The 26312-nt window shown below is 45.6% G+C and overlaps 1 protein-coding gene across 3 annotated transcripts in view; it reads left to right on the plus strand.

The window, feature by feature from the left end:
* FAM13A (family with sequence similarity 13 member A) overlaps positions 1-26312 on the plus strand; it is a 927448-nt gene that overhangs the window by 250421 nt on the left and 650715 nt on the right. For all 3 annotated transcript variants that reach the window (XM_085635480.1, XM_085635470.1, XM_085635487.1), the window contains one exon: positions 18116-18269. In XM_085635480.1, coding sequence (XP_085491606.1) covers positions 18116-18269 — 154 coding nt within the window. The remainder of the gene's footprint in view (positions 1-18115; positions 18270-26312) is intronic.

The following is a 26312-nucleotide window of genomic DNA, read 5'->3' on the forward strand; positions in this document are numbered from 1 at the left end:
GTATCAAATTAAGTCCCGGTAATTAAATTATTTACCACATGATTGGCGCCCGAATAGGGACACTTTCTCATCTCACGCGCCGGTGGTGTGTTGCAGGCCCGGTCTCCTGCCACAGCTGGACGGACAACAACGCGTACCAGCAGGATTTCCTGTATCTCCCTCCGGTCAAGCGGGGGCGACTGAGGCTGCGATCAACACCCAGACGAGGCGGTGAGAAGTGCGGAGTATCCCGACCAGAGCCTAGCTGAGAGAGCAAGATCCGAGGTATACAGAGGCCCACCAAGTTCCGAAGTTCCGAAGTTCCGAGGTTTCCGATGTTCCGAAGTTTCCGAAGTTGTCGAGTTGAGTCCAGTCCGGTCCAGTCCAGTTCAGTTCCGTTCCGAGGCCTTCCGTTCCGAGCTACCCGGTGAGTACCATTGCTGGGGAGGCGTTCTGACGTGCACATAGGCTGTGCCGGTCAAGACGGGTTTGGGTACACAAATCCGGTCTGCACTGTTTTAGCAGTGTATCTGTACTGTTTAGCAGTATATCTAGTATATCAAGTATATAGATTCAGAATAATTCAGTTAATGCCGAGTATTATGTTTAGTGATTAGTTTTCTTAGATCGTCATCATCATTGTTGCTCATTTAAATGTTAAATGTTAAATGTGTTAATACGTCCTGCATATTGTGGTGTGAATGACTGTTCATTATTGTGTTTATTGTATTAAGTTTGTTCAAAATCAAGTATCAGATCAGTTCTCAATATGCCGCTCTTTTCGAAACTAAGACAGATCACAACTAGAAAAGGGGTACTCGAAGAAGCTGTTCCTATTCCTCCTAGGGACACTCCAGGGTACTTCATGTATCATAAACACGGCTTAGACGCTATATTATTTCTTGATTTATGGGTAGACTACACCAAGGAATTACCAGAAAGTCAGAGGTGGCCCGCAGCTGGGACCTGGGATGCAGAGTGCATCATGAAAGTAGAGGAAGAGTTATGGAAAAGGAAAGCTAGACAGTCACAGAAAGACGCCGTTGAGTTATGGCGTAAAGAATCTCATAGACGTACAGAAAAAGCACTCAGACAGGAGGAGAAAAATAAGGAGAATTCAAATAAAGTCCGAGAAAATCTATTAATTGAAGAAGGTACACGAGTGAAATCAGAACAAGTAGACAGACAAAGAAATGCCCTTATGAATGGTATGTATCCCCTTCTGGCCGAAGGATTACCTAAGGCTACTCCGGAGATACCAAAAGACTTGCCACCCCCATTGTTTCCAATAAAAGTGCATCCTAAGGGGCATCCTAGAACCGCAGAAGATGTTTTTCTTTCCTCATATTTAGATGACGCAGCTCCCGAGTATGCTAACCCCGCCCCACATAGACCGTCTGCCGGGGAGGTTCAACGCCAAGATCCTGTATCTGTACCTCTACAACAACAAATCCTGACACAAGTTCCGGCAAGCACATCTGTTCCTACATCTGTTCCTACAGCTGCTTCTACAGCTGTGTCCACACCTATAGTTGCTGTATCGCGTTCGACGAATCCTTTCACGTCCGGTACCCCAGACGGGGCTACCGGAGGTGCTACCAACATTTTTTCTACGCCACCCAGAATAAATAAACTTACTTTTCAAGAATCAGCACATCCACGTACGCCCAAACTCATAAATTCCCGCACGCTCAAGGAACTTCTTGTAGATTGTAGATATGACCCTGTGCCCGGCAAAGAGGACGAAATGATCCTGGCATCATTACGTATCAGACGAGCTGCGGTGTATTTAGGGAAGCTACCAGGAATGACTATGCATCTAGATAATATATATCATTTTGTCCAAACAGGGCGAGATTCTGAATGTATTAACAGAGCTATGGAATACCAGAAAGTGGAGATACAGGGGGAACTGTTACGTTTCCTCATAAATTGTGTGATCAGAAATCAAGACCGACCGGGGGTAGATCCGGAAACAATGCAAACTCTTACCAGATGGAGCCAGAATATATCAGAAGGGAAACATGATAGGCAAACATGTATAATAGCCATGTGCCGAAAGATCCGTAAAGAAATAGAACGCATACACGAAGAGAGATTAGCGGTAGACCAGTTTGAACAAAACGAGGAGGAGGAAGGATCAGGACTGCCCACAGGACAGTCAGAAACCATAGCCTATGTAGGTAGAGGAAGATCTTGTAATAGTACTAGATGTTTTACTGACCCGATACGTCCGATATGTCCAGATAATAACAGGAATTTCCAAACACCTATAATAAATATAAGGTCCCCCGAGCATTCGTTCCAAGCCGCTGACAAATTACTCCGAGAACGAAGGGGTTATCATTTACTCGATTCTATGGATGAACAAGAATTAGCCAGGTCAGCCGTTCATTGGGTTGACAGTCCCGGAAAATATGGTGATGATACAGTAGCACACACATTTTTGAACCTCACCCCAGATGAACAGCGTTTAGCTGGGATTTATATGATTCAACAACTTCTTATACTATATAAAAGCCAACATTCCGATCCTGGTCCCTTACCTGATATATTGACTGAATTACTCACGAATAGATGGAGAGGTTCAGGTACTAAGTTAATTAGAGAAATACTAGAATCAAGAAAGCAGTACATTCTTTTTGTATGCCCAGAACATGTCTCACTGCCCATCAAGGAAAGAACGACGTATTACATGGACAGACAGAATCCCTTACGAGAAGTACACCCAATAAAAGGCGAGGACAATCAGTTTAAACGTGTATTTGTATATACGCCCATATCGAAAATAGAATTGTTAGAAATGAAGAAAGTGGTACCCAGTCATGACAAAGACCCAGCGGGTTTTCACCGAGAAATTAAAGACATGTTACTCATGGGAGAGTATACCTATCCCGACATTATGACAATATTAAAGGTATTAATGCCTGCTGGCATTTATGAAAAACTCAAGGAAAAAGAGTGGGAGGTGGGAGACCAAAAGATAGACTGGACAGCATTAGAAGCAGAAGAAAAGGCCCGAACTGCAGGAGCAGGGCTTGGGGATAAAACTAAAGCACTACCAGGTTTACTAGTACAGGTACTGCCACGTTTATTAACTACGAAAAAGGAAGACTGGGGTGCAATCTCAGCCTGTAAACAAAAGCAAGATGAAGACACTAGTGATTTCTATGCCCGATTCGAAAAATGTTTTGGTATAAATAGTGGCATAAAAGCAAGTAGCGAATCATACCCACATCTGTTTGTGACAAAATTAGTTGAAAATTCCTTGCCCCAAGTGAAGAATAGAGTATTAAAATTCGAGAGTACCTGGCAAGGTAACACCCCATCACAAATGTTACAAACGTTACAGTATCATCACAATAGAATTAGAGAGGAACAAGAACATGAACAAAGACGCATGAAAGACACAAAAATGAAAATGTTAGTCTCCCAGACAGTTCCAGCTGAAGGTCATAAAAAGGGTACGACGCAGTCCGGTGATTCAGCAGGACCTGTAAAAGGGACATGCAACTATTGTAAACAACCAGGTCATTACATACACGATTGCCCAGTCCTGAAGCGTAATATCGCCACAGGTATTACAAAAGAAAGACCACGGCCACCTAGACAGGATCAGAATGAACAAGGAGCCCCGCAGCATGCACAGTCCATGCCAGCTCCACAACAGTCTATACAGTTTGTGCCAGCTGCACCAGCGCTGCCTGTTGCTGCCACACAAACCACGACACGACAGCTGTACCAGACCGCACAGTACGACTATCCTGATTATCAACGATACGCATGAACCAGCCTAGAGAGGGAAGTTGACTTACCCCTTATCGAGGTCCCTGTAGACCAAGAAGGACCTTATGTACATAGTGAACTATTAGGCCAAGATAGAAAATTTTTACTTGATACAGGGGCAAGTCGAACAACCATAAAACGTAGTGAAGTTCCAGGGGCACCCCTCTCAGGCTCACAGAATATTTCCCTTGGTTTTTCAGGAAAACCTATTGTTAATGAAGTATCACAGCCTCTTCCACTTACGATTGGACCCTTGACCCGAACTACAGATTTATTGCTTACTAAATCATGTCCAGAAAACTTGTTAGGTATTAAAACACTGAAAGCTCTAGGAGCTATAATATGTTGTTCTCCGGAAGGAGTAAGATTGTTTTTACGTGATTTCAAAGGTCACTATGTGTCTCGAGACATGGATCCCCGACTGCAGACTTTACCTACACATTTATGGGCACAAGGCCCTACTGATGTTGGTTGCATGAATATTACACCATATCGAGTTACACTAAAGGCAGGAGTGGTACTACCACGAATGCGACAATACAAGTTACCACTGTCAAGAATTCCTGTCATACAAGGGAAACACGCCCTTATGTAAACAGGAGAGCTGTTACATAACTCAAGGGAAACACGCCCTTATGTAAACAGGAGAGCTGTTACATAACTCAAGGGAAACACGCCCTTATGTAAACAGGAGAGCTGTTACATAACTCAAGGGAAACACGCCCTTATGTAAACAGGAGAGCTGTTACATAACTCAAGGAAAACACGCCCTATAAAGGGAGGAACCGGGAGGTACAAGGCTGTCGGATATTGTGTTTACACCGACGTACCTGCTTCGTGAAGAGCAGTGTTCCAGAGTGGTGCTCCAGTAAGGCAAGAACGGAGGTAGGTCGAGTCGTTACTCCCTGGGCCGTGTCTTGCCCCATCGTCACCTGTGAAGGACCCGGAAGCTCTACCGGTCAACCATTGAGCTTCGCTTTTTGACTCGGCTGAGTCCAAGCGCAGTGGCGCTTTTGCTGGTTGGAGTCGTAACTCCCAGCCCGACCAGAGACACAGGGACTGCCAGCTGTAACGCACACCAGGAGGTGTTTGCCGCGTTACAGACTCGGAAGTCCACAGGATCGATCGAGCGGCTGCTCTCGGTTCAGTCTTCTTGCTTGTGATTGGGGTATCGGTGACGCATCACCAGGAGGTGACTCCGCGTCCCGGTGCAGTCTGAGGAAGAGGTTGAGCGGCTGCTCCCTTCAGGTAGAGACCCCGGCTGGGTGTTTCCCTGACTCCTCGATTCTCCCCAACACTCTTCGTGCCCCTCACAGCCTACCGATTGGCATTGTCGGCCATTTCATTTCTGCCCTCTGTTGGCATACGCCGGGATCGGCGTATATGCAGAGGACGGTTAGGACCATCCGTGCTGTGGGCTGGTAACGTACTTAGCCTGGAGGATTCCAGTGACTATAACTTTTGTTTGTTCTTTGTATTTTATTTGCCTTCATTAAAAGAACTAACCCTTCACAAGTGGTTGCGTCCTCATTGTCGTGTCTGTTAAACGATCCTGAGACGTTCAGGGCGTTACAAAATATCCGACCTTAATAACACTAACTGTCTCCCGGTCGATAACAGACATGGCAACACTTGATGATGTGCTGGCTGCTTTAGCGGCCATGCAAGTTGAAGTGGCTGCCTCTAGGCAAGAAACAGCCGATGTAAAAGCCAGACTGGATGCTATCCAATTGGACCCGCTCACGCCCAGCACCTCCCTCACGAACCAGACCCCTGCGGTAGTAGTGGAAATGCCGGTAGCCATCCCCTTGGCAACACCAGAGAGGTACAGTGGGGATCCTAACACAGTGCAGGTATTCCTCACACAAGTGGCGCTACATTTATCGTGCAAACCAAAGGCGTTCCCCACGAGTCAGGCTCGTGTGGCTTTCCTTATATCCTATTTGGCTGGAAACGCGGCACAATGGGCCGTACCTCTGGTGAGCAGGGACGACCCCCTCTTATGTGATTGGGGTGCTTTTCGCGAGGAATTCCTGAAGGTATTCGACAGAAGGGCTGACTCGTACACGGCGGACCGTGAAATGCTTGAGTTGAGACAGGGATCCAACGACCTGGTGCAGTATCTCAACGCGTTCCGAAGGCTGGTTGCGGAAACCAAGTGGCCTGTTGCTAAACAGACGGCGCTCTTCCATCAAGGGCTGTGCGATGAGCTCAAGGACGCCGTGGCTCATATTGACCCTCAACCCAAGACATGTGAGGGCCTTATCAACCTGGTATTACGGCTGGAACATAGGCTAAGTGAAAGAAAGGGGGATCATGGGAGAAAAGGAAAATCCCTTCCATACTATGTGACGGTGGGAAGTCCTGAAACTTCCACCGCATCCAAGGGAGAACCCATGGACATCAGCGCAATACGAGCGAGCCTCACAGCCACGGAGAAAGAGTCACGCCGTAAACAAGGATTGTGCCTATATTGTGGCAAAAAAGGCCACTACGTACGTGAATGCCCTGCCAAACCGAAGACGTCACGTTATCGGGCCAACCGGTCGGTAACAGCCGTGGTGGACATACCGGCGGAAAACTAGAGGACTCCAAGACCAGAGAAGGGGCATCTCGGAGTCACTCATCCATCCCTTCACTTTCCAACTCGGTCACTAAGGGACAACGACACCTGTTTATCACGGTGCACGTGGGAGTGCATGACCAGTGGATACCCGTTGTGGCCATGGTGGATTCAGGGGCCACTGGCATGTTTATGGACCACAACGAGGCATGCAGGCTAGGGCTAGTGCTTCTTCCCAAAGCAGTACCCGAAGACGTCTATGCGGTAGACGGAAGGCGATTGGTGACGGGGCCCATCGGACAGCACACGGGGGTCCTTCCGATGAGATATGGGAGGAACCATTTGGAACAAATCGATTTTAACATCATCCGAGCGCCCCAATATGGCGTCATATTGGGATTGCCGTGGCTACAGAAACACAACCCCTTTGTGGATTGGCCAACACATCGCATCGAAATGACGTCACCGTATTGCATCCTGCATTGTGGAATAAGAACGGAATCCCTTGACGCAGATGAGAGCGGGAGTCAGACGGTGGCTACAGCGGCAGAAAAAGATGTGGCTCTCCCCCAGGCTTATCACAGTTTTGAGGATGTATTTGATGAGGTGAAGGCGGAAGTGCTACCACCACATAGACAGTTTGACTGCCAGATCGACCTGGTGCCAGGGGCCAGCGTTCCCAGCGGCAGGCTGTATGCCCTGACGGAGCCTGAAAACGTGCATCTCCGGGGGTACCTGGATAAACTCCTCAGGCTAGGATTCATCCGCCCGTCCAAGTCTCCGGCCGCCTCGCCACTCTTCTTCATCCCGAAGGCTAATGGGGAGCTGAGAGCCTGTGTGGACTTTAGGGCATTGAATGCGATAACCATAAAAAATCGGTACCCCTTGCCTCTCATCAGTGTACTTCTGGAACAGGTCAAGAAAGCTCGTATCTACACCAAGTTGGATTTGAAAGGGGCATACCATCTGGTGCGCATGAGGGACGGAGACGAGTGGAAGACCGCCTTTAAGACCAGGTTCGGCCTTTTTGAGTACCTCGTCATGCCGTTCGGTCTGTGCAACGCCCCGGCAGCCTTTCAGTACTTTTTGAATGAGGTATTCAGAGAGGAGTTGGATATCTACGTGGTCGTATATATCGACGACATCCTCATCTATTCGTCCAGTGTGGAGGAGCACGTACACCACGTCAAAGCTGTGCTCCAAAAGCTGAGGGAAAACATGCTGTTTTGTAAACTCAGCAAGTGTGACTTCCACGTCACATCCGTGGAATTCCTCGGAGTGATGCTGAGTCCAGAGGGACAGGAGATGGCAGAACGAAAGATCAAGGCGGTGAAAGAATGGCCGGTGCCCCAAAGCGTGAAGGACGTCCAAAGTTTCATTGGCTTCGCCAACTTTTACAGGCGGTTTATAGATGGATTTTCAGGAGTGGTGGCCCCAATCACACAGCTACTGAGGAAGTCCAAGGAGTTTGTCTGGTCCCCTGAAGCGAACAAAGCCTTTGAGGCCCTGAAAAGCGCCTTTGGTAAGGCGCCGGTGTTGGCTCACCCCGATCCGGATCTCCCCTACGTGGTGGAAGCGGACGCGTCGGATGTGGCGCTGGGGGCTATCTTGTCCCAACGCAACCACGACACAGGGGTGCTTCATCCCGTTGCGTACATGTCCCGCAAACTCAACGACGCCGAACGCAACTACCATATTGCGGAGAAGGAGCTTCTCGCAATCAAGGACGCCTTCACCGAATGGAGGCATTGGTTGATGGGGGCAAGACATGTGGTATCGGTGTACACGGACCATCGGAACCTACAGTTCATGACGGCCACTAGACACCTTTCTCCCAGGCAGCTGCGGTGGATGATCTTCTTTGCGGGGTTCAACTTCCGCATCACATATCGGCCGGGGACTGAAAACCGGAAGGCGGACGCCCTGTCCCGTCAATCTGCAGTTAAGGAACCATTGCCTGCAACCGAGCGTTCCATCATTTCCCCGAGGATGGTATTGGGGGTTATCCAACCGGATACTTTCCTGAGGGGAATAAAGAGAGGGATCAGGTCATTCGCATGGCGGAAATGGCTCCTCAGTCACAGAGAATGGCAGCTGAAGGACGGGATACCCCTGAAGGGCAGGTGCCTATTGATACCCACGCCTAGGCTAAGGAAACAAGCATTCATCTGGTGCCATGACTCTCCATGCGCAGGTCATTTGGGCTTTGAAAAAACGGTGGCTAGCATGGGACGGCATTTCTGGTGGCCAACCATGAGAGTGGATGTCAGGAGGTGGGGACAGGAGTGTCCTACGTGTGCTACCATGAAGGCCGACCATGGCCGAACCCAAGGGCTCTTACATCCACTTCCGACCCCGGATAGACCATGGGATAGCATATCACTGGACTTCGTGGTGGGCCTACCGGTAGACCAGGGGATGACGGCAATACTGGTGGTGGTGGATTACTTGACGAAAATGGGGCACTTCATCCCCTGCAAGAGAGTCCCTACGGCCGGGGAATTGGCGTCACTACTCCTAAAGAATGTGGTACGACTGCATGGATTACCTGGGGTGATCGTGTCGGACCGGGGGTCGCAGTTTACTGCGCAATTCTGGAAGACTTGGTGCACTGCGCTGCATGTTAAGACCGCCCTGTCCACCAGCTACCACCCTCAAACGGACGGCCAAACCGAGCGCCTGAACCAAACGCTCAAACAGTATCTGCGATGTTTTGTGGACCAGGGCAGGGAAGAATGGGTCGACTTGCTATGGGTTGCAGAGATAGCCTATAACAACGCCACTCACAGCTCCACACAGTCATCTCCGTTCTATAGCAACTATGGCCAACATCCCAGGTTCTTGCCATTTCTACATCCGTTCAGAGAGGACAGGATTCCCGCCACAGCGGACAGGGTGGCACACATAAAAGACACGTTGATGCGCTCAAGGGCTGTCCTAATAGAGGCCAAGAGAAGATACAAGGCTGCGGCAGATAGGAAGAGAAGGCCCGGGCCACTGTACCGCACTGGAGACTACGTCTGGATATCCACAAGAAACATGAGGTTTCGAAAGAACAGTGTGTTCCATCCCAAGTACATGGGCCCCTATCGAATTACCAAGTGTATGGGTCCCGTGAACGTGAACGTGTGCTTGCCCCAGTCATTGCGGATACACCCTGTCTTTCATGTATCATTGCTCAAACCAGCACCCTCCAAGCCGTCTGGGACACCTAGGCCGGTATGCGTGGAGTCGGAGGTGGAGTATGAAGTGTCGGGCATACGGGCGTCCAAATGGCGCAGGGGGAAGCTGTGGTACCTGGTTGCGTGGAAAGGCTATGGCCCGGAGGAGCATTCATGGGAACCGGCTGAAGGGGTTCATGCTCCGCGCTTGGTCTCCTTGTTCCATCGGCGTTTTCCTGCCAGCGCTGGACCCGTGGGGAGCCGCTGAGAGGGAGGATGTACTGTCAAGAATTCCTGTCATACAAGGGAAACACGCCCTTATGTAAACAGGAGAGCTGTTACATAACTCAAGGGAAACACGCCCTTATGTAAACAGGAGAGCTGTTACATAACTCAAGGGAAACACGCCCTTATGTAAACAGGAGAGCTGTTACATAACTCAAGGGAAACACGCCCTTATGTAAACAGGAGAGCTGTTACATAACTCAAGGAAAACACGCCCTATAAAGGGAGGAACCGGGAGGTACAAGGCTGTCGGATATTGTGTTTACACCGACGTACCTGCTTCGTGAAGAGCAGTGTTCCAGAGTGGTGCTCCAGTAAGGCAAGAACGGAGGTAGGTCGAGTCGTTACTCCCTGGGCCGTGTCTTGCCCCATCGTCACCTGTGAAGGACCCGGAAGCTCTACCGGTCAACCATTGAGCTTCGCTTTTTGACTCGGCTGAGTCCAAGCGCAGTGGCGCTTTTGCTGGTTGGAGTCGTAACTCCCAGCCCGACCAGAGACACAGGGACTGCCAGCTGTAACGCACACCAGGAGGTGTTTGCCGCGTTACAGACTCGGAAGTCCACAGGATCGATCGAGCGGCTGCTCTCGGTTCAGTCTTCTTGCTTGTGATTGGGGTATCGGTGACGCATCACCAGGAGGTGACTCCGCGTCCCGGTGCAGTCTGAGGAAGAGGTTGAGCGGCTGCTCCCTTCAGGTAGAGACCCCGGCTGGGTGTTTCCCTGACTCCTCGATTCTCCCCAACACTCTTCGTGCCCCTCACAGCCTACCGATTGGCATTGTCGGCCATTTCATTTCTGCCCTCTGTTGGCATACGCCGGGATCGGCGTATATGCAGAGGACGGTTAGGACCATCCGTGCTGTGGGCTGGTAACGTACTTAGCCTGGAGGATTCCAGTGACTATAACTTTTGTTTGTTCTTTGTATTTTATTTGCCTTCATTAAAAGAACTAACCCTTCACAAGTGGTTGCGTCCTCATTGTCGTGTCTGTTAAACGATCCTGAGACGTTCAGGGCGTTACAACCACCAGATGCTGTAGTGGCTTTACTGCAAATCATTGACGAGCTCATTGCCCAAGGAGTGGTTGTGGAAACAGACTCCAATGTATGTAATTCCCCGATAATTCCGATTCTTAAACGAACAGATCCAAAGGCCCCGCCAGTATATCGATTGGTTATTGATCTGCGCGAATTGAACAAATGCATTGTGCCACAATTCCCTGTGGTCCCAGATATCTCGTCATTACTGACAGCTATTGATTCCGAAGCAACATTCTTTACTGTAATTGATCTCAAGAATGCCTTCTTCAGCGTCCCAATAGATCCGGAAAGCCAATACTTGTTCGGATTTAGTTTAAATGGACGTAGCTTTAAATTCACACGCGCACCTCAAGGATTTACAGAAAGCCCCAGCATCTATAGCCAAGCACTGAAACGAGAACTCGACAGTATCCACATGCCAGTCAACACTGCCCTGCTTCAATATGTCGATGATCTGCTGATCACCGCTAGAAGCGAACCTGAATGTGAAAAAGCCTCACTGACGGTTTTACAATTTCTGGCCGGAAAGGGGCACAAGGTGTCCCCTTCTAAGCTGCAATTCTGTGTCCAGCGAGTTGTTTATCTTGGACACTCGCTGTCCAAGGAGGGAAGGCAGCTTACACCCGACCGCATTCAGTTAATAGCTAACATGCCAATACCCAAGACACAAAAGGAGGTGCGGGCTTTTATAGGCCTCACTTCATATTGTAGGCAGTGGATCCCTCAGTATGCATTTCTAGCAAAACCACTCATTCAATTGACAACACAGGAGGCAGCCACATCGACTGTTCTCCCTTGGACTCAGGAACATGCACAAGCTTTTGAAAGCCTAAAGAAAGCCTTATGCCAAGCACCTGTTTTAGCAACACCATGTTACAATAAACAGTTTACACTCTTTGTTACAGAACGCGAAGGTACTGCCTTGTCAGTACTCACACAGGAACAAGCAGGATCACACAAACCATGTGCTTATTTTTCTAGTACATTAGATCCCGTAGCTCAGGCTTTGCCTGCGTGCCTAAAATCAGTGGCAGCAACAGCTTTAGCAATCAGACAAAGCGATGCCATAGTATTAGGACATCCATTGACAGTACAAGTACCACATGCAGTAGAGGTTCTCTTGAACCGCACACAAACACAACACTTGACTATAGCGCGACTTACAGGGTACGAATTAACATTGTTTCAGCCACATATAGAAATCAGACGCTGTAGTACATTGAATCCTGCCACACTTTTACCTGTAATCGGAACAGACCCACTAGCTCATGATTGTATTGAAGTTATTACAATCACGACGAAACCCAGACAAGACTTGACAGATGTCCCATTGTCAGACCCAGACTTGACGTTGTATGTAGATGGTTCATGTATGAGAACAGGTACAGGAGAGCTAGTGGCCGCTTACGCAGTCACAACAGACACTGAAATCATTGAAACAAATTGCATAAATACCTTGTCAGCTCAAGCCGCAGAGCTCATCGCTCTGACACAAGCCTGTATTCAAGCCGCAAATAAAAAAGTCAACATATACACTGATTCACGTTATGCATTCGGAGTTGTACATGACTTCGGCGTGCTGTGGCGAGAGAGAGGTTATTTAACTTCTCACGGTGCCCACATTCAGCACGGACCCCTCATTCATGCCTTATTAGATGCAATACATCTACCCACTGCAATATCAATTATGAAATGTAAAGCTCATACGAAAGTTACTGATATCATTTCTCAAGGCAATGATCTAGCTGACAGAACAGCTAAACAGACTGTTCAAACTCAAACATCCGACATGACAAAGACAATAGTCCCGACGCCAACACATTGTATGACGGTTAAGGATCCCGCTCTTGACGTAATTGACATACAGACACATGCTACACCAGACGAAATAAAGAAATGGACTGAATTAGGAGGGATCCAAACGGATCAAGGATGGATGACGAAGGAAAAATCTGTGTGGTTCCTTCCTGATTCAATGGTCCAAGTCATTATTAACACTGTACATAGTCCAGCGCATCTAGGAGAAAAAGCTATGCTAGACAGCATTCAACACATTTGGTTCAACAAACATTTACGAGCAGCAGCTAAACAAAAAGTTCGTACCTGTATGATCTGTTGTCAGTTTAACCCAGGTAAAATCATTCCCGTAGAACAGGGTGGATTTCAGCCTCCTGATCACCCTTTTGAAGTCCTCCAGACGGATTATATCCAGATGGAACGATGTCGAGGATTCAAATATGTTCTCGTAGTTGTCTGTGCTCTTTCCCGTTGGACAGAGGCATACCCGGTTTCAGATTACACTGCCCCGACTACTGCCAAACAATTGGTTCGAGAATTCTTCCCACGATACGGTTTACCACGTGTTGTCTACTCAGATAATGGCCAGCCGTTTTCATCCGAACTAATGAAACACGTTTCACTTTTGTTAGGCTATCAGTGGAAATTTCACTGTGTCCGACACCCCGAGGCAGCAGGTCTCGTGGAAAGACATAATCAGACCCTGAAAATTAGATTGTCCAAAATATGCAGAGAGAAAGGTGTCGACTGGGTAGTAGCGTTACCAGTTGCACTCTTTTACATGAGAATGGTAGCACACTCTCGAACAGGGCTATCCCCGTATGAGGTGATCTTTGGCAGACCACCAAATATGTGGGGGACGCCTATACCACGCAAAATAACTGATATTGACTGTAATATGCTGACAGATTACTTGGCTTCCTTGATGTCTGCACTACAATCTTGTCGTTCACAGGTAGCTGCAGCTTTTCCCGACAACACTGAGGTGAAACCCCATGACGTAATTCCAGGAGATTTGGTCTTAGTGAGGAACTTTGATCGGAAGTCTCAGCTGGATCCTAGGTGGAAGTCGCCTCAACTCGTATTGCAAACGACGAGGACAGCCGTGAAGATCGAAGGTCGAAAAGGCTGGATACATTCAAGTCATATCAAGAAATTTCATGGACTACCGTCAGACGTAAACGACACACCTTGCGTGTCTTCACCGATTGACTCAAAACTTCCTTTGGTTGAACTGAGTAACCACGAACAATACAAACTAAAACTTAGGTCTAACAAGTCAGGCAATTTGATTGTTTAAGTCCTCTCCAAGGTGAATCGGTCGAATTTGTCTCTGACATGTATCCCTTAGACCTGTATAGAGAAAGAAACAGAAGGATAAAACTGAAACGACATGCGTACTGTAAATCACTGCGTAGTCATTGCACAGTGACGTTATTAATTTTGTTTTTCTTAAGTCTTTTAATAATTACTGCAAGTATATTGTTGCATATATATTATCCTATTTCTAGACATGTTTATAATGTTACTGCTGAACATTCTTTTAGTGAATTACCTCCGCATGAGTTGTCTTATAATGTTACATCATTCCCATCAGGTTAGCAATGCTACAAATTGTTGGATATGTGGCCGACTCCCTCCCTATCAGAATTATAAAGGAATTCTACCTCTCTTTCCATACCCGTTCACACACAACGGCTCCTGTGGAGCATGGTTTAGTTTAATTAATTCCCTAGATTCGAATTCTGCAGTTTATCAAGACAACTGGGTATGGGGAAATTTGAACTTAGTTTTACTTAAAGTCTGCTACCCTAACAAGGAGGGACTTCCCAAAAGAACAGGAACTGATCTAGAAAATGAAGTGTATGGATTAGGTAATTTTACGCTTAATCTTATGATCCTAAATGTCGAATCCGAAGCTACTCCAATTTTGCCCGCTATGTCAATATTTCCAGTAAAAGGTGAATTATGTGTAAGAAAGAATGGTTCCATACATATGGGCCATAGTAGATGCACCACTGTAATAGAATTTAGTGATCAAGGCAAGTCTACATTTAGAGCTTCCCGCCATTCCTATTTTATATGTGGTCAGACGGCATATATACGTCTGCCTCTAGATTGGGATGGTACCTGCTACATCGGATTCCTTTTGCCACCTGTTTTCCTAGCTCCTCCTGATTATCACAGAAATACTCATTTAGTACACAATAGAGAAAGGAGAGATCTCCCAATAGTCGATTACACTGAAACAGCATGGGAAAAATACACAGATTTCAATAAAGGTCTCTTTCCCTATATAGGTACCGTTACTAATAGTAAGCTGATACGTAGATTAACTAGAACCCTTGAAGCAGTAGTGAACGAAACTATTTCCGCCTTAGGCAATTTAACAGAAGAGCAGTCTGCTATGCGGATTGTTGTGCTTCAAAATCGTCTTGTCCTTGACGTCATCCTGGCCGATAGGGGCGGAGCTTGTAGGGTCATCGGATCAAGTTGTTGCATTTTCATACCAGAAAATTCGCCATCTGTATATAAAGCCATAACTCGCCTTCATAAGATTGTAAGCCAGATACACCAGAATCCAGGCACCTGGACTTGGTCCGGTTGGTTTTGGAGTGTATTATCTACCTTTGGATGGAAGGTCCTATCCTTCCTAGGTATTGGCTTTCTCATACTATTCAGTTGCTGTCTATGTCTACAATGTGGACCAGCGATCTGTGGTCTGTGTGCCACATCGTGTATTCCACCACCAAGATTTCATTCATCCCAGAAGAAAAAAGAAGAACAAATGATGCTATATGAACAGATCAACGGATTGATGAAGATTGATATCTCTTAACGGGCAAGTAGGGGACAAGGAGGGAATGTGGAAATATGGATTTTTCTGATCAGTTATGTCCCCTATCTTGGACCCCAACGGTTTCATGTATGAATCACAAGTACATGTATGTTCCCTCCAGTTCCAGTTATGAAGACGCAAACACATGTGCGTCCACCGTCAACATGTCCTCTTTCAGATCCGCCATGAATGGGCCGGATATTCCATTCCTAAGTATGAAAGGCCACCGGCTTTATATGGTTCACTTATGCCATTTTACAGTCCAGGCAAGTAGGCCCTGATTCTGTCATCAAGCTTTTCTTGCCTTCTGCCTCTGAAAGCTCCAGTCTGAGCCTGCATCTGTGACCATGAACTTTGTCTCATTCCCTGCGCGGCTCACGGTGCCTGACATCAGCCTGTTGCCTGCCAAAAACTGTATTTCACCTTCGAAATTATCTGCTCCGCTCCCTGCCCAATGCATTCCTGTCTAGTAGTTTAAGTAAACATTCTTCCAGCTACCGAGCAAAAGGCCCGGCTTCTCTGTCTTTATGCAAGTAATTCATAGCCCTATTACTATGGAAGATTTCTGCCCTCGCATCTAGTGTAGACACTTAGAAGCTTGTACACGCACTCACAGTCAGTATAGAATAAGATTCTACTCTAAGAGACCTCTCTTTTGGATAACATAGTTCTTTAAACATAGGATGTTAGATATGATTTGGGATTAGGTTGACTTGACCCTCCAGACTTCTGTCGCCACATGTAGAGCTAAATGTCAAGTCCCCTTCACCCCCTAGTTGCAAGTCAATCATACGCCATGCTGCTGCGCGCGCATTTCTGCCAAGTATTTCTGCTGACATTGCGAAATTCTTTCATGGAACCACCCTATTATGACATCATACCTGATGACGTTCTTTAGTTACACCCAGTTACGCCCACTTTTGCTACGCATGTATGTTTTATCTTTACTATCAATTGTTACGCCTCCTGCATTTACTTCACTGTAATGCCTATTGTATAAAAGTGATTACTTATCAATAAAGTAGGTACTTCACTTCCTGAACCTCCGTGGTGATGGAACTTGGAGTCCACGATTCGAATCGTCCATTGGAATAAAGCCCATTCCGAACCTCTAATACCACGGATTTTGCCTCTTATTTTACTGAGCTATTTTTATTATTTTTCTGTATCAAATTAAGTCCCGGTAATTAAATTATTTACCACACCCTCCATGTACCTGGCAGGGCGGCCCCATCAAGTTTTGTTACACCACTTGAGGGTGGGAGACGAACAGCTAAGCAACGGGGGGTGTGGGTGGTATACCAAAGCTCGATAGGCGGGAAGGGCTGGGGGGACTTGTAGGAACAAGGGGAGGGTGGAAGCAAAAAACGCATGGGTGGTTGAGAGAAAGCAACTCAAAGGGAGTGAGTGGGGGAAGCGGTGGAGTGAAGCACATGGGCGAGCGTAAGAGGGAGGGGGCGGGGTAAGCAATTGGACAACTGAGAGCATCACAGAGTGCAAGGGGAAGAGATGTGTACATGGTGTACGGGTAGAAAACACACACACTCTAAAGTAGAGCTATCTAGTAGGCTTGACTAAAAAGGGTGGAAAAGTTGTAATTCTGCATTGCCAGGAAGTGCTTCCCAGAGGGCACTGCTCAAGGCAAACAGACATTTGTAATGCAATAGGTCTCGCATTTGTGAAAGTTAGAGCTATTGGTGTTGCGAATGATAATGTTTGTTAGTTTTATTTTGTGTTAAAAAATATGCCAGCAGTAGCATAAGCAATAAAAGAAAATATATGTTACTTATGCTACTGCTGTGTTGTTTCTTTGGAAAAAAAATCTAACAAACATTATCATTGGATTAATGGTGGAAAGTGGAGTGAGCTGAGAATCATGACCAAAAGGCAGACGTATTGTAATTGCTCCTGGATGAACTCATGCGTCAATTTCGATAGTATTTGTATTAAATCAAGTGTTCGTCTCTCTGGCCTGTAGTATTCAGCGATGAAATCAAACTATACCGTTTTTTGTCATTTGTATTTAGTTATGTGGCGGGGGCAGCGGTAGAATAAGCGGGAATAGATGCCTGCACATACATCCCTTTATGCATGGTTGTAGCGCGACCCTCAGGAGGTTAAGAATTGGATTGGATTCAAATTTAGATTTGTTGTCCCCAACATTTCCAGGAAATATGTCCCGAATGACACAGCATTACGGCACACTTACGGTGTATTGCAAATACGTGTGTGCGCCGTACTCCATGACAACCACATTATTATTTGTATACCTGTATGCAAGACCATATCCGTGACCTAAAAAGCATCACTGCGGTTAATAGCTACACATTAGTCACTACTGAAACTGCCAGCATCCATATGCAAATAGGAGCTATTGCCACATAAAGGTTTGGTGTAGTGTTCTATGCCTGACCCCAAAAAAGTCACTGAAGTCTCCACAAGTCTCCATCAACCTCGTGCGCATTTTGTTAGAGTAATCTGAATACGTATTTTATTTTATTTAATTCCTCTTTCTTCTGGTGTGGTCAGATGTGGTGGTTAGCATGACCCATGCAAAACGGTGAAAATAGTCATTTACCAAAAATGTAAACGCTTGGTGGTCTATTTCCTTACTTTACCCTGGTGCATCTTTTGCAGTGCAGTATTAATTTCGCCTGTCTTTTGTAGGGTTCCATCTGGATTTGAAGGCATGAAGGAACAAGGCCTCTGCAACAAGATAATGGCCAAACTGCTATCGGACTACCATACATTGTTTGAATCGGACCTCATAGTTGAGAAGGAAGAATTCTGCAGAGAAATGCCGCGAATGATCACCGTGAAGGTCAGTGGGTGTTTTATTTCACCTTTCCTCTGGCGCTTTGAGATGAATTTGCTCAAGGAGGGGTATACAAGGAGTTTTGTAATATGGTGGAAACGATGGCCTGATCAGAAAGAAGCGCGTGCGGCGAAGGCTCTTGCACTGGCGTGGAGTTCACTCATTGGAGTTCAGTTACTGTGTTTCCAAACCTTCTCTGGCCTGTGTCTTTTAATGAGCCAGACCGCTCACGTTTCGCACCCTTGGGAGGAGCGTGCAGTGTCTCTCTGCAATTTGTGGGATTTGTAAATCTGGTTACTCATGGTAACCAAGTCATATCAGAACGTCCTACCGAGTCTTACTCAGCGTTATACGTTGCGCCATTAATTGAGAAGGTGTGATCCGAGAGAGTGATCGGACCGCTGTTATTTTGTGTGTGTTCGAGTGTGGGAATGTAAATGTGCTTGTTGCCATAAAAAAACAAGCATTTACAATGCAATGGTCTCGGCATTGGTAAAGTTAGAGCTATTGGCATTGCTCATGACATTATTATTTTTTTTTTTTTTTTTTTAAACATTTAAAGAAACGGCATTGTCATGAGCAATGCCAATAGCTCTAACTTTAACAATGCCGAGACCGTTGCATTGTAAATCAGACTGTCACCCAATGCCAGCCAAATGGGAAATGATTTAGCATTTTGTGGATGTAAAACGCATCACTTTGGAGAGCTATTGAGTGTCGTTGAAATGCACAGCCAAAACAAATGTAAAGAGATGTTGGGTTTACTATTTGGTCTTCTTCCATGTGCACCTACATTATTTTTGTACCACAAGGTTTCTCACGAAAACAATGACAGCTCAGTCAACTGGGTTTACTAAGAGCAGATTATAATTTACAATTATAAAAATAATTCCTACTGAGTAACGGCAACGAACAGCAACATATTATTAGAAGACTACAGTATCTAACAGGTAATAATTAAGGTGGTATAGCCAACACAATCTTTAGGACTTCAAGCAATTTCATAAGTGAGAAAATAAGTTAAAAAAATATGCACGTTATATCGAAGAGGCAAATTATTCTACAGTATGCACATTTTAAACGTTTAGATGTAAATCCTATTGAGTACTGATGTTACTTAAATGTTGTGAACTAAATGTTCCTGTGGTAATTTTTTTTTTAAAGCGCCTGTATTAGTCAACAAGAAACTCTTAAGATCTGTCCTGATCCCCTATGCCAATAAAAGTTATTAGTGTTGATAAATATCAATTTCTGACAGGTGGTGGCATTACCTACATAAATGCACTAACTGCAGTGCAGACCTCAGACCGATGAAGGGCTGAGTCAGCCCCTCCAAGAGTCCATTCACACCTAGATCCCTGCAGCGCGCACTTTACTCACCGAGCTATTTCAGCAACGTCAGTCCAGTGGCTGCTGTAAGCAATTGTGCCAAACCATGAGAGCAGCGTTGCCTGCGTGCTGTGGAAAACTCCTGTGTCAAGGGTTCAAGTCAAGGTTCCCAGGCATGGGCTGGCTGAGCCTTCCAATGACAGCACAATGAGGAATAACAGGGGAATACAGACACTTTGTATAAAAGTGCGCACCCTTTAAATAAAATCATTGGAGAACCCAGAAAAAATGAATTAAAAGGGTGTACGATGAACAATTGCTGAGATCCAAAGGAATGGAAAGGGTGGCTGATCTTATTTAGGTTTACATGTCGCCGTGATTATTGTAAAGCGCTCTGATACCCGCAAGGGTCATGTTTGCGCTACATAACACATTAAAAATAAAATGAATACAAATACTAGTCTCCCTGTCAGATGAAGGTGATGGTTTGCTTACAAGAGAGCATCCCACCCATGACAGGTTCAACCATGTGTTCAGCACCTGAGGGGCGCGAATAGCTCCTCGGCACTCTGTTTTCTAGGCGGTAGGTAGCCCGATTCCTTTTGCGTTCGCGGTACCCGTAGACCAGCACTGGCTTACAATGCTAAACTATCACAGTGCAAAAATTAAATAAAATGTGGAGGGGGGGGGGGGTTTAACTTTCCTCATTGGGGTGAGAATATTAAAGGAGCCTCTTGAATATTTTGCGGAGCGCTGCACTTTACCCAAGCACCCATCGTTCAAGAGGCACCGTGAGCAGACCAGCAGAGGGGGCGCGCGCTTCTGGTTTTGGGGCCACACGGGCCTTTCTTCAGATGTAAAGAAATAAACACGGTACAATACCGCAGCCTGTGTGCAGCACTAAAACCATAACCATGTACTGGCGCACGTACACAAGTGTTCACGCGCGTGTGCACCCCAAACACAAACGGCCCCTGTCTTCGTTTCCAAGTCTCTACATCTCCCCTACCTCCGTCTCTCTCCGTCTTCCTTCGGCTTCACACTCTCTCTTTGTTCGTCATCCTGCCCTATGCCCAACACTAACACAGCGCACGCACAGATCTACTTTGCTTCACTGGTCAATTCTATCAAGGCATGGAATGGGAAAGGGGACACTGATGCGTAGCTCAAAAGCTAAAAGCATTTTAATAACAAGACTTTAAGGTGAAAAAACACACGGGGATACTACAGCCTGCATGGGTAAGTTTAGAAAAAACTACCTTGACTGACTCGTGGAGAGCTCCTGCTTTCCACAACAAGTAAAGAGGAAACAAGCCGAGGGCACCGGAAGACACCACCGCCTTTCTCCGAGGCAGAGCAGAAATGCCTCGGAGAAAGGCAGCGGCATTTTCGGATTCGGGGGCGTGTTTTGCTGTTATCTCCTCCTTGAGACTTCTTGCAAAAAACACGCCCCCCGATCCGAAAAGGACGGGGCCTAATCGGAATGACTGACCTCTTCTCCAATGGCTGGCCAGCATTCAAGAGGCCAGCCAATGGAGAACAGGGGAGAAGAGGGGCGGGTTCAAGCCCCTCTTCTCCAAGTCATTAAATCTCGGAGCTAGACTGCGCAAGCGCAGCCTTCGCAGCCGAGACCTAAAAATGTGCATTGTGGCACAACCGATACAAGCAATTTATGTGCGTGTTGTGGCTTCAACAAACAATCTAGCACAGAGAGCTAGTCCCGAGTGCTCGAGAACTGACTCTGAAACAGAACAGTCACAAAAGTATTTAATGCCGAGTGTCTCGAGTTGTAACTGTCGAATTGCCCAACATGGGTGCTCGTGTTTGCTGTTTGATAATAGTCTGCTGGTTGACTCCGCTTATTCCAGTTCATCCCATTGTGACAGGGACACTCGGGCACTAACTACCTCAGACCTTAAATGTGCCTGCCACAGCAGTTACTTAAACATTCAGGAAAAGGAGACATCCATAGCTAATCATTCTTCCTTTCCCGATTTCCATAATTCTTGTTAGTCTTTCCAGGTATGATTTGGTTGTAGCTAGCAGCCCCCTGCAAAACCCTTACCGTGGCATGTGGTGCTTTGAACATGTTAAATCAACAGTTGGGTAGATTTGTTTGTGGTTTTCAGTCGTCCGTGCATTGTGGCAAACATGTTCAAAATATAACACCACCATCTCAAGGTACCTCTCCCTCCTACCCCCAAGCCTTAAAAAAACATGTTTAAAACACAATTTTTGTCTTCATTGTTTTCTTAAAACCTGCATAAAGTTGTGTGTGTGTGTGTGTGTGTGTATATATATATATATATATATATATATATATATATATATATATATATATATATTATGTGTATATATATATAATTTTTTCTCTCTTTTCTCAAGAGGAATGTATATGTAGCATAATTGATGACCAAATAAGTTTTGTTTTGGGTCTTTCAAATGGGAAACTGTTAAATGAAACAGTTTCCCCAGCAATTTAGTCTCACATAGAGGAGCCACTGCATTGTAATTAGGGGTGGGCAGAAGTGACAGAATTCTGCAGAGTTCTATAAAAACTCCACACAGTTCTGTGGAGTTCCCTGAGTGGCGTAATTCGACATGCACCGCTCGTGCTGATTTTTAGCACCGAGAGCTTGTTCCACGCTGAAAAATCATCACAAACGATACCATGTAGCGCGACAGAGGATGCTGCGTCTTTCTGCCGCTCAAGTAGATTTTCTACTCAAGTCGCCGCTTTCTCAACGCAAACGGTTACGAACTGCCACGACTACCTGTGTTGAGAAATCTCACCGGGAAGTGTTCTAGCTTTCGATTTTCTCGCTTGCCCGCTTAATGTTGGCGAGCGGCACGTGAGAAAAAAGTCTGCCATGCGGCAGTTGGCGGAGTTTTTCCAGAACTCCGTGCAGTGGCCAAGACTTCACGAACTCCGCTGGCAGAGCGGAGATGATCGCTCACCCCTAATTGTAATGTTCAGGCGACCAGGGAGCTCAATTGCTTGGAACGAAGGACAGTGGGTGTTCGCCTACAGTTAAATTTTTATTTTTATGGGGCCTTATTTTTTGTTTAGCTGCTGTTTCCTACTCAGAATGTGCTCTACTTTAATTCGAGCCCTTGGCACCCCTGTTACACCTCTGATCATTTAATTTAAATATGATTTCAATGCTGATTTTTCAGTTTGCTGCTGGTAAAGGATGGAATTGAGAAGTTTCAGAGGTGAAGCAGAATACAAAAAGGGGAATGGAGCTTAGGTTCAGTATGCTCACTGCTCTAATAGTATTTCAAGAAGCCTTTGAAAATAATTACCTACAGTATTAAAGACCAACGCAGTGTCAATGGAGACAATATAGCCCTGGTGTGGTTCTTCTGAAGCCCCCTTTATTATCCTTTGGAGGACCTATCCTAACACATTTCTCTTTTTCTTTCCCTTAGGTCACCCATCATTCGGGACTACAATAGAGAGGTTGGCATTTGTTCATCTTGGGCTGTGCTTATAGGCCTGTCAGGAAGTGGGTTATTAATGTGAGATTGAGATACACCTAATAATTAATCAATGCTATCTAGTTAGGTCCCTATAGAATCTCTGCTCAACCCATTAGCTATGGCACAAACAGCCAGCAAATCCGCAGAGAAATGCAAGTTAAATTTAAGAAGTACCAACATTTCTATAGTAGAGAACACAACACAAATTAATTTTGAAAAATAGAGAAAAATGTCATGAGCAAAATGAGACCAAGATCATTAAAATAGGTTAAAAAGAAACCGAGATATAAAATGTTACAGTTTTAAGCCAAAAAGTGCCAAGAAAAATGTAAAGAGACAATCAAAAGTCACTGTTTGCAGTTGACCTTGACCTAGGAGTGATTTTAGGCTGAGCGTGATGTACTGGAGGTCAGACACCCATTGTTGGCTGTCCTGGTCAAAGTTTTTATTTTCATGCTTAGTCTACCAGTGGAAGTCAAGGTAAGGTCTAAGACTATGTCTAGCGAGGGTCCCTCAAAGTCAGGTACATCATCGTCGAGCTTCTAATGAAGCTGGTGATTTTGGCGCCAACAGCTCAGAGCAAGACAAACCTGGATTTTGTAATCACTTGGGTCTGATAGATTTGCTGCCTTTCACAAAGGTTTTACTTTTGGACATAGTCTCTTTTTCTGAAGCCAGAATCCTCCTTTGGGGCAAGGCTTGAAGCTGCAGTCAGGCAGGTCTTCACAAGACCTGATACCTTTTCCGTGAGCTTCCTCTGAAACAGTTTTCATCTCCGCAAAAAGCTCCAAGTGGTGGAACAAACTTGGTTTTCTTCCCCCCCCCCCCAGGATATAACCTTCCTGTGAAAGTCTCAGCACCTTGCCAGAGTCCCCTTGGGTGGTAAAAAGAACTATGTCTTCAGGTGCCTAGAATGCCCCTTCTAGTCAGTCCTGTAGCACTAGCTACTCAGGGCAGGCTTCTGCGCACCAGGTCTCCTAGAGGGTCCAGTTCTCTGTGGTCAGCAGTGTCATCTTGGAATCAGACATCATTCTGCTTTTCGTGTCCCTGAAGGAGGCAAACAGGAGGCCAGCACCTTTACCTTCGGAGAGCAGTTCCAATCCCTGTGTGTAAGCAGGATTCAGGAGTCCTTCAGTGTGTCTTCCGGCAGGCACCAGAAGCCTTCCAGCAGGATCATCTTGTGCAGTATTCACAGCCCAGGAATATTCTCAGGAGGTGGTGGAGGCTGAGTTGCCATATTTATCCTGTGCACTAGACTTTGAATGGATAAATTCTGCCACCCAATTCGAACCAATTCTGTTCTCACAGTCACCCCACCTCCTTTTGCAGCACTTCCTCCTTGCCTTACTGTAAAATTACAGATGACAGAACCAGCAGGTCTGCCTTCAGCTCCTTAACTACTTCCTCTGTTTAGACGAGCTCTCTTTCCACCTGACAGGGTCCAAGCTGTTTCTCTTCTCTCCCTGTCAGTAAAACCTGGCTGTTTGTCAGGGTCCTAGTAATGAAAAGAAGAAGCCGTCTGGGCATTTTTGAGTCAAAAGAGATATTGCTTACCCTGCCCTTTGTTCCACAATGTTTCTGTCCACTCCCAGATAGGCAATTCATGCTAATTAGGCTGAGAGGCAGGCTATTGTCCTCTGACCCAGACTTGTTAACTGTCGCAGCCAAGGATGTATGTTGTAGCTTTGGTGGAGCTAAATGGGTAAAATGTTTTTAGGCCAGTTTTGGCTTAGCAGTACAAAATACATTTTTATAAAGTTACTTTTCCTCTTAAGTTATCAAAAATGTGATACCGCCGTTACCAACAATAAATCAGATTTTGAAAATTAGGAAAGAAATATGTTTTTGAGAATTCTTCTAGCATTTTTGCATGCAGATATAGGAAATAAATAAATCTAGCCGTGTCCACACAGTGAAATAGCTTTTGGGTTTCATTTCACTGTGAGAGCACACTAACTCCAGTATGTAGTATGCACTATTTTATATATTAACGCCCAGTGGACTTGCAATGCACACTTTAATGGTGACTTAAAAATACATAATAATAGGCTTTTCCTACATGGCAAAGGCACGTTCACTGCTGTGTCACTGCAGTGCATTTAAACTGCAGCCCAGCCATTGTACAGTGATGCTCCTGATAGGCATATATTTTTGGTCATGTACGTGGGTACTATGAATACACACTGTAGCCCACTTCTGATATTTAACTTGAACACCATGGGTGCACTTCCTGCACCATCTTCAGTAGTCTGAAATAGGAGATGAATAGACCAAAAAAGTGAATCCAATTTTACCAATAGTTGTTTGGGGCCAGAGTACACGCACTGGATACACATAATCAGTGTCGCAGAGTCCTAATACCAGCAACAATAGGATTCAGTAAATGGTGCAAAATTTGGGGTGAGATGTAGAAAAAGTGAGTTAGTTACAATGCCCATAGAGACTTTTAGACCACAAAATTCAGCCTTGTTATGTGTGTAATACACGTACAGGCACTACGTGAGTTAAATCAGAGCCTCGATGGAATCCATATTGGCCAAAAAAGATGAGCAGCATCCTGTTTTTTCTCCATCATGGGAGGAATTTGTTTTAAACTTTTGGGTCACTTGTATAGAAGAGGAAAAGAAAATTGTTCTATAATAATAAAATGTAGCCACATGGGGGCCAAAATAGGTTATATCATCCATAAAATCATGGAAGTGAGCAGCAATCGCACAATAAGGTATGCTAGATCCTCAAATGTGTTGTTTGTCCTCACAACACCCATCCGTGGCAAAGGATACGGTGCAACAAACTTTTGATTTTTGAGCACTTGTGTGGGGCCGGTTGGGGTAATTTGCCTCATCTTCCCAAGTGGGGAAAAACGTGGGACTAAAGCATGCTGAGCATTATTAAGTCTGAGATGGTATTGCATTTGTAAAGAAGCGCTTTAGCATATCTAGATAACATCTAAAGAAAGCCGTTTTAGTACAGATTCCAAGTATGAACCATAATTGGACATTACAGAAGGACCCAAGATCTTGAGAACATATTAAAAAAATCTCATTAATTGATGCAGGAGTACAGATAAATTCTAAATATTAGATCAGCAATTAGATCTGTAAAATGAGAAGTTCTAGTTACTCACTCCGGAATCTACAAGTCCTTCATTGAAAAGTGATATTCCTATTCTTAGTTGACCACAAGTATGCTTATTTATTTAACATATTTTCATAGTTCACATGCAATATCTCATTT

This window comes from Triturus cristatus, chromosome 2_1, assembly GCF_964204655.1.
Source record: "Triturus cristatus chromosome 2_1, aTriCri1.1, whole genome shotgun sequence".
Lineage (NCBI taxonomy): Eukaryota > Metazoa > Chordata > Amphibia > Caudata > Salamandridae > Triturus > Triturus cristatus.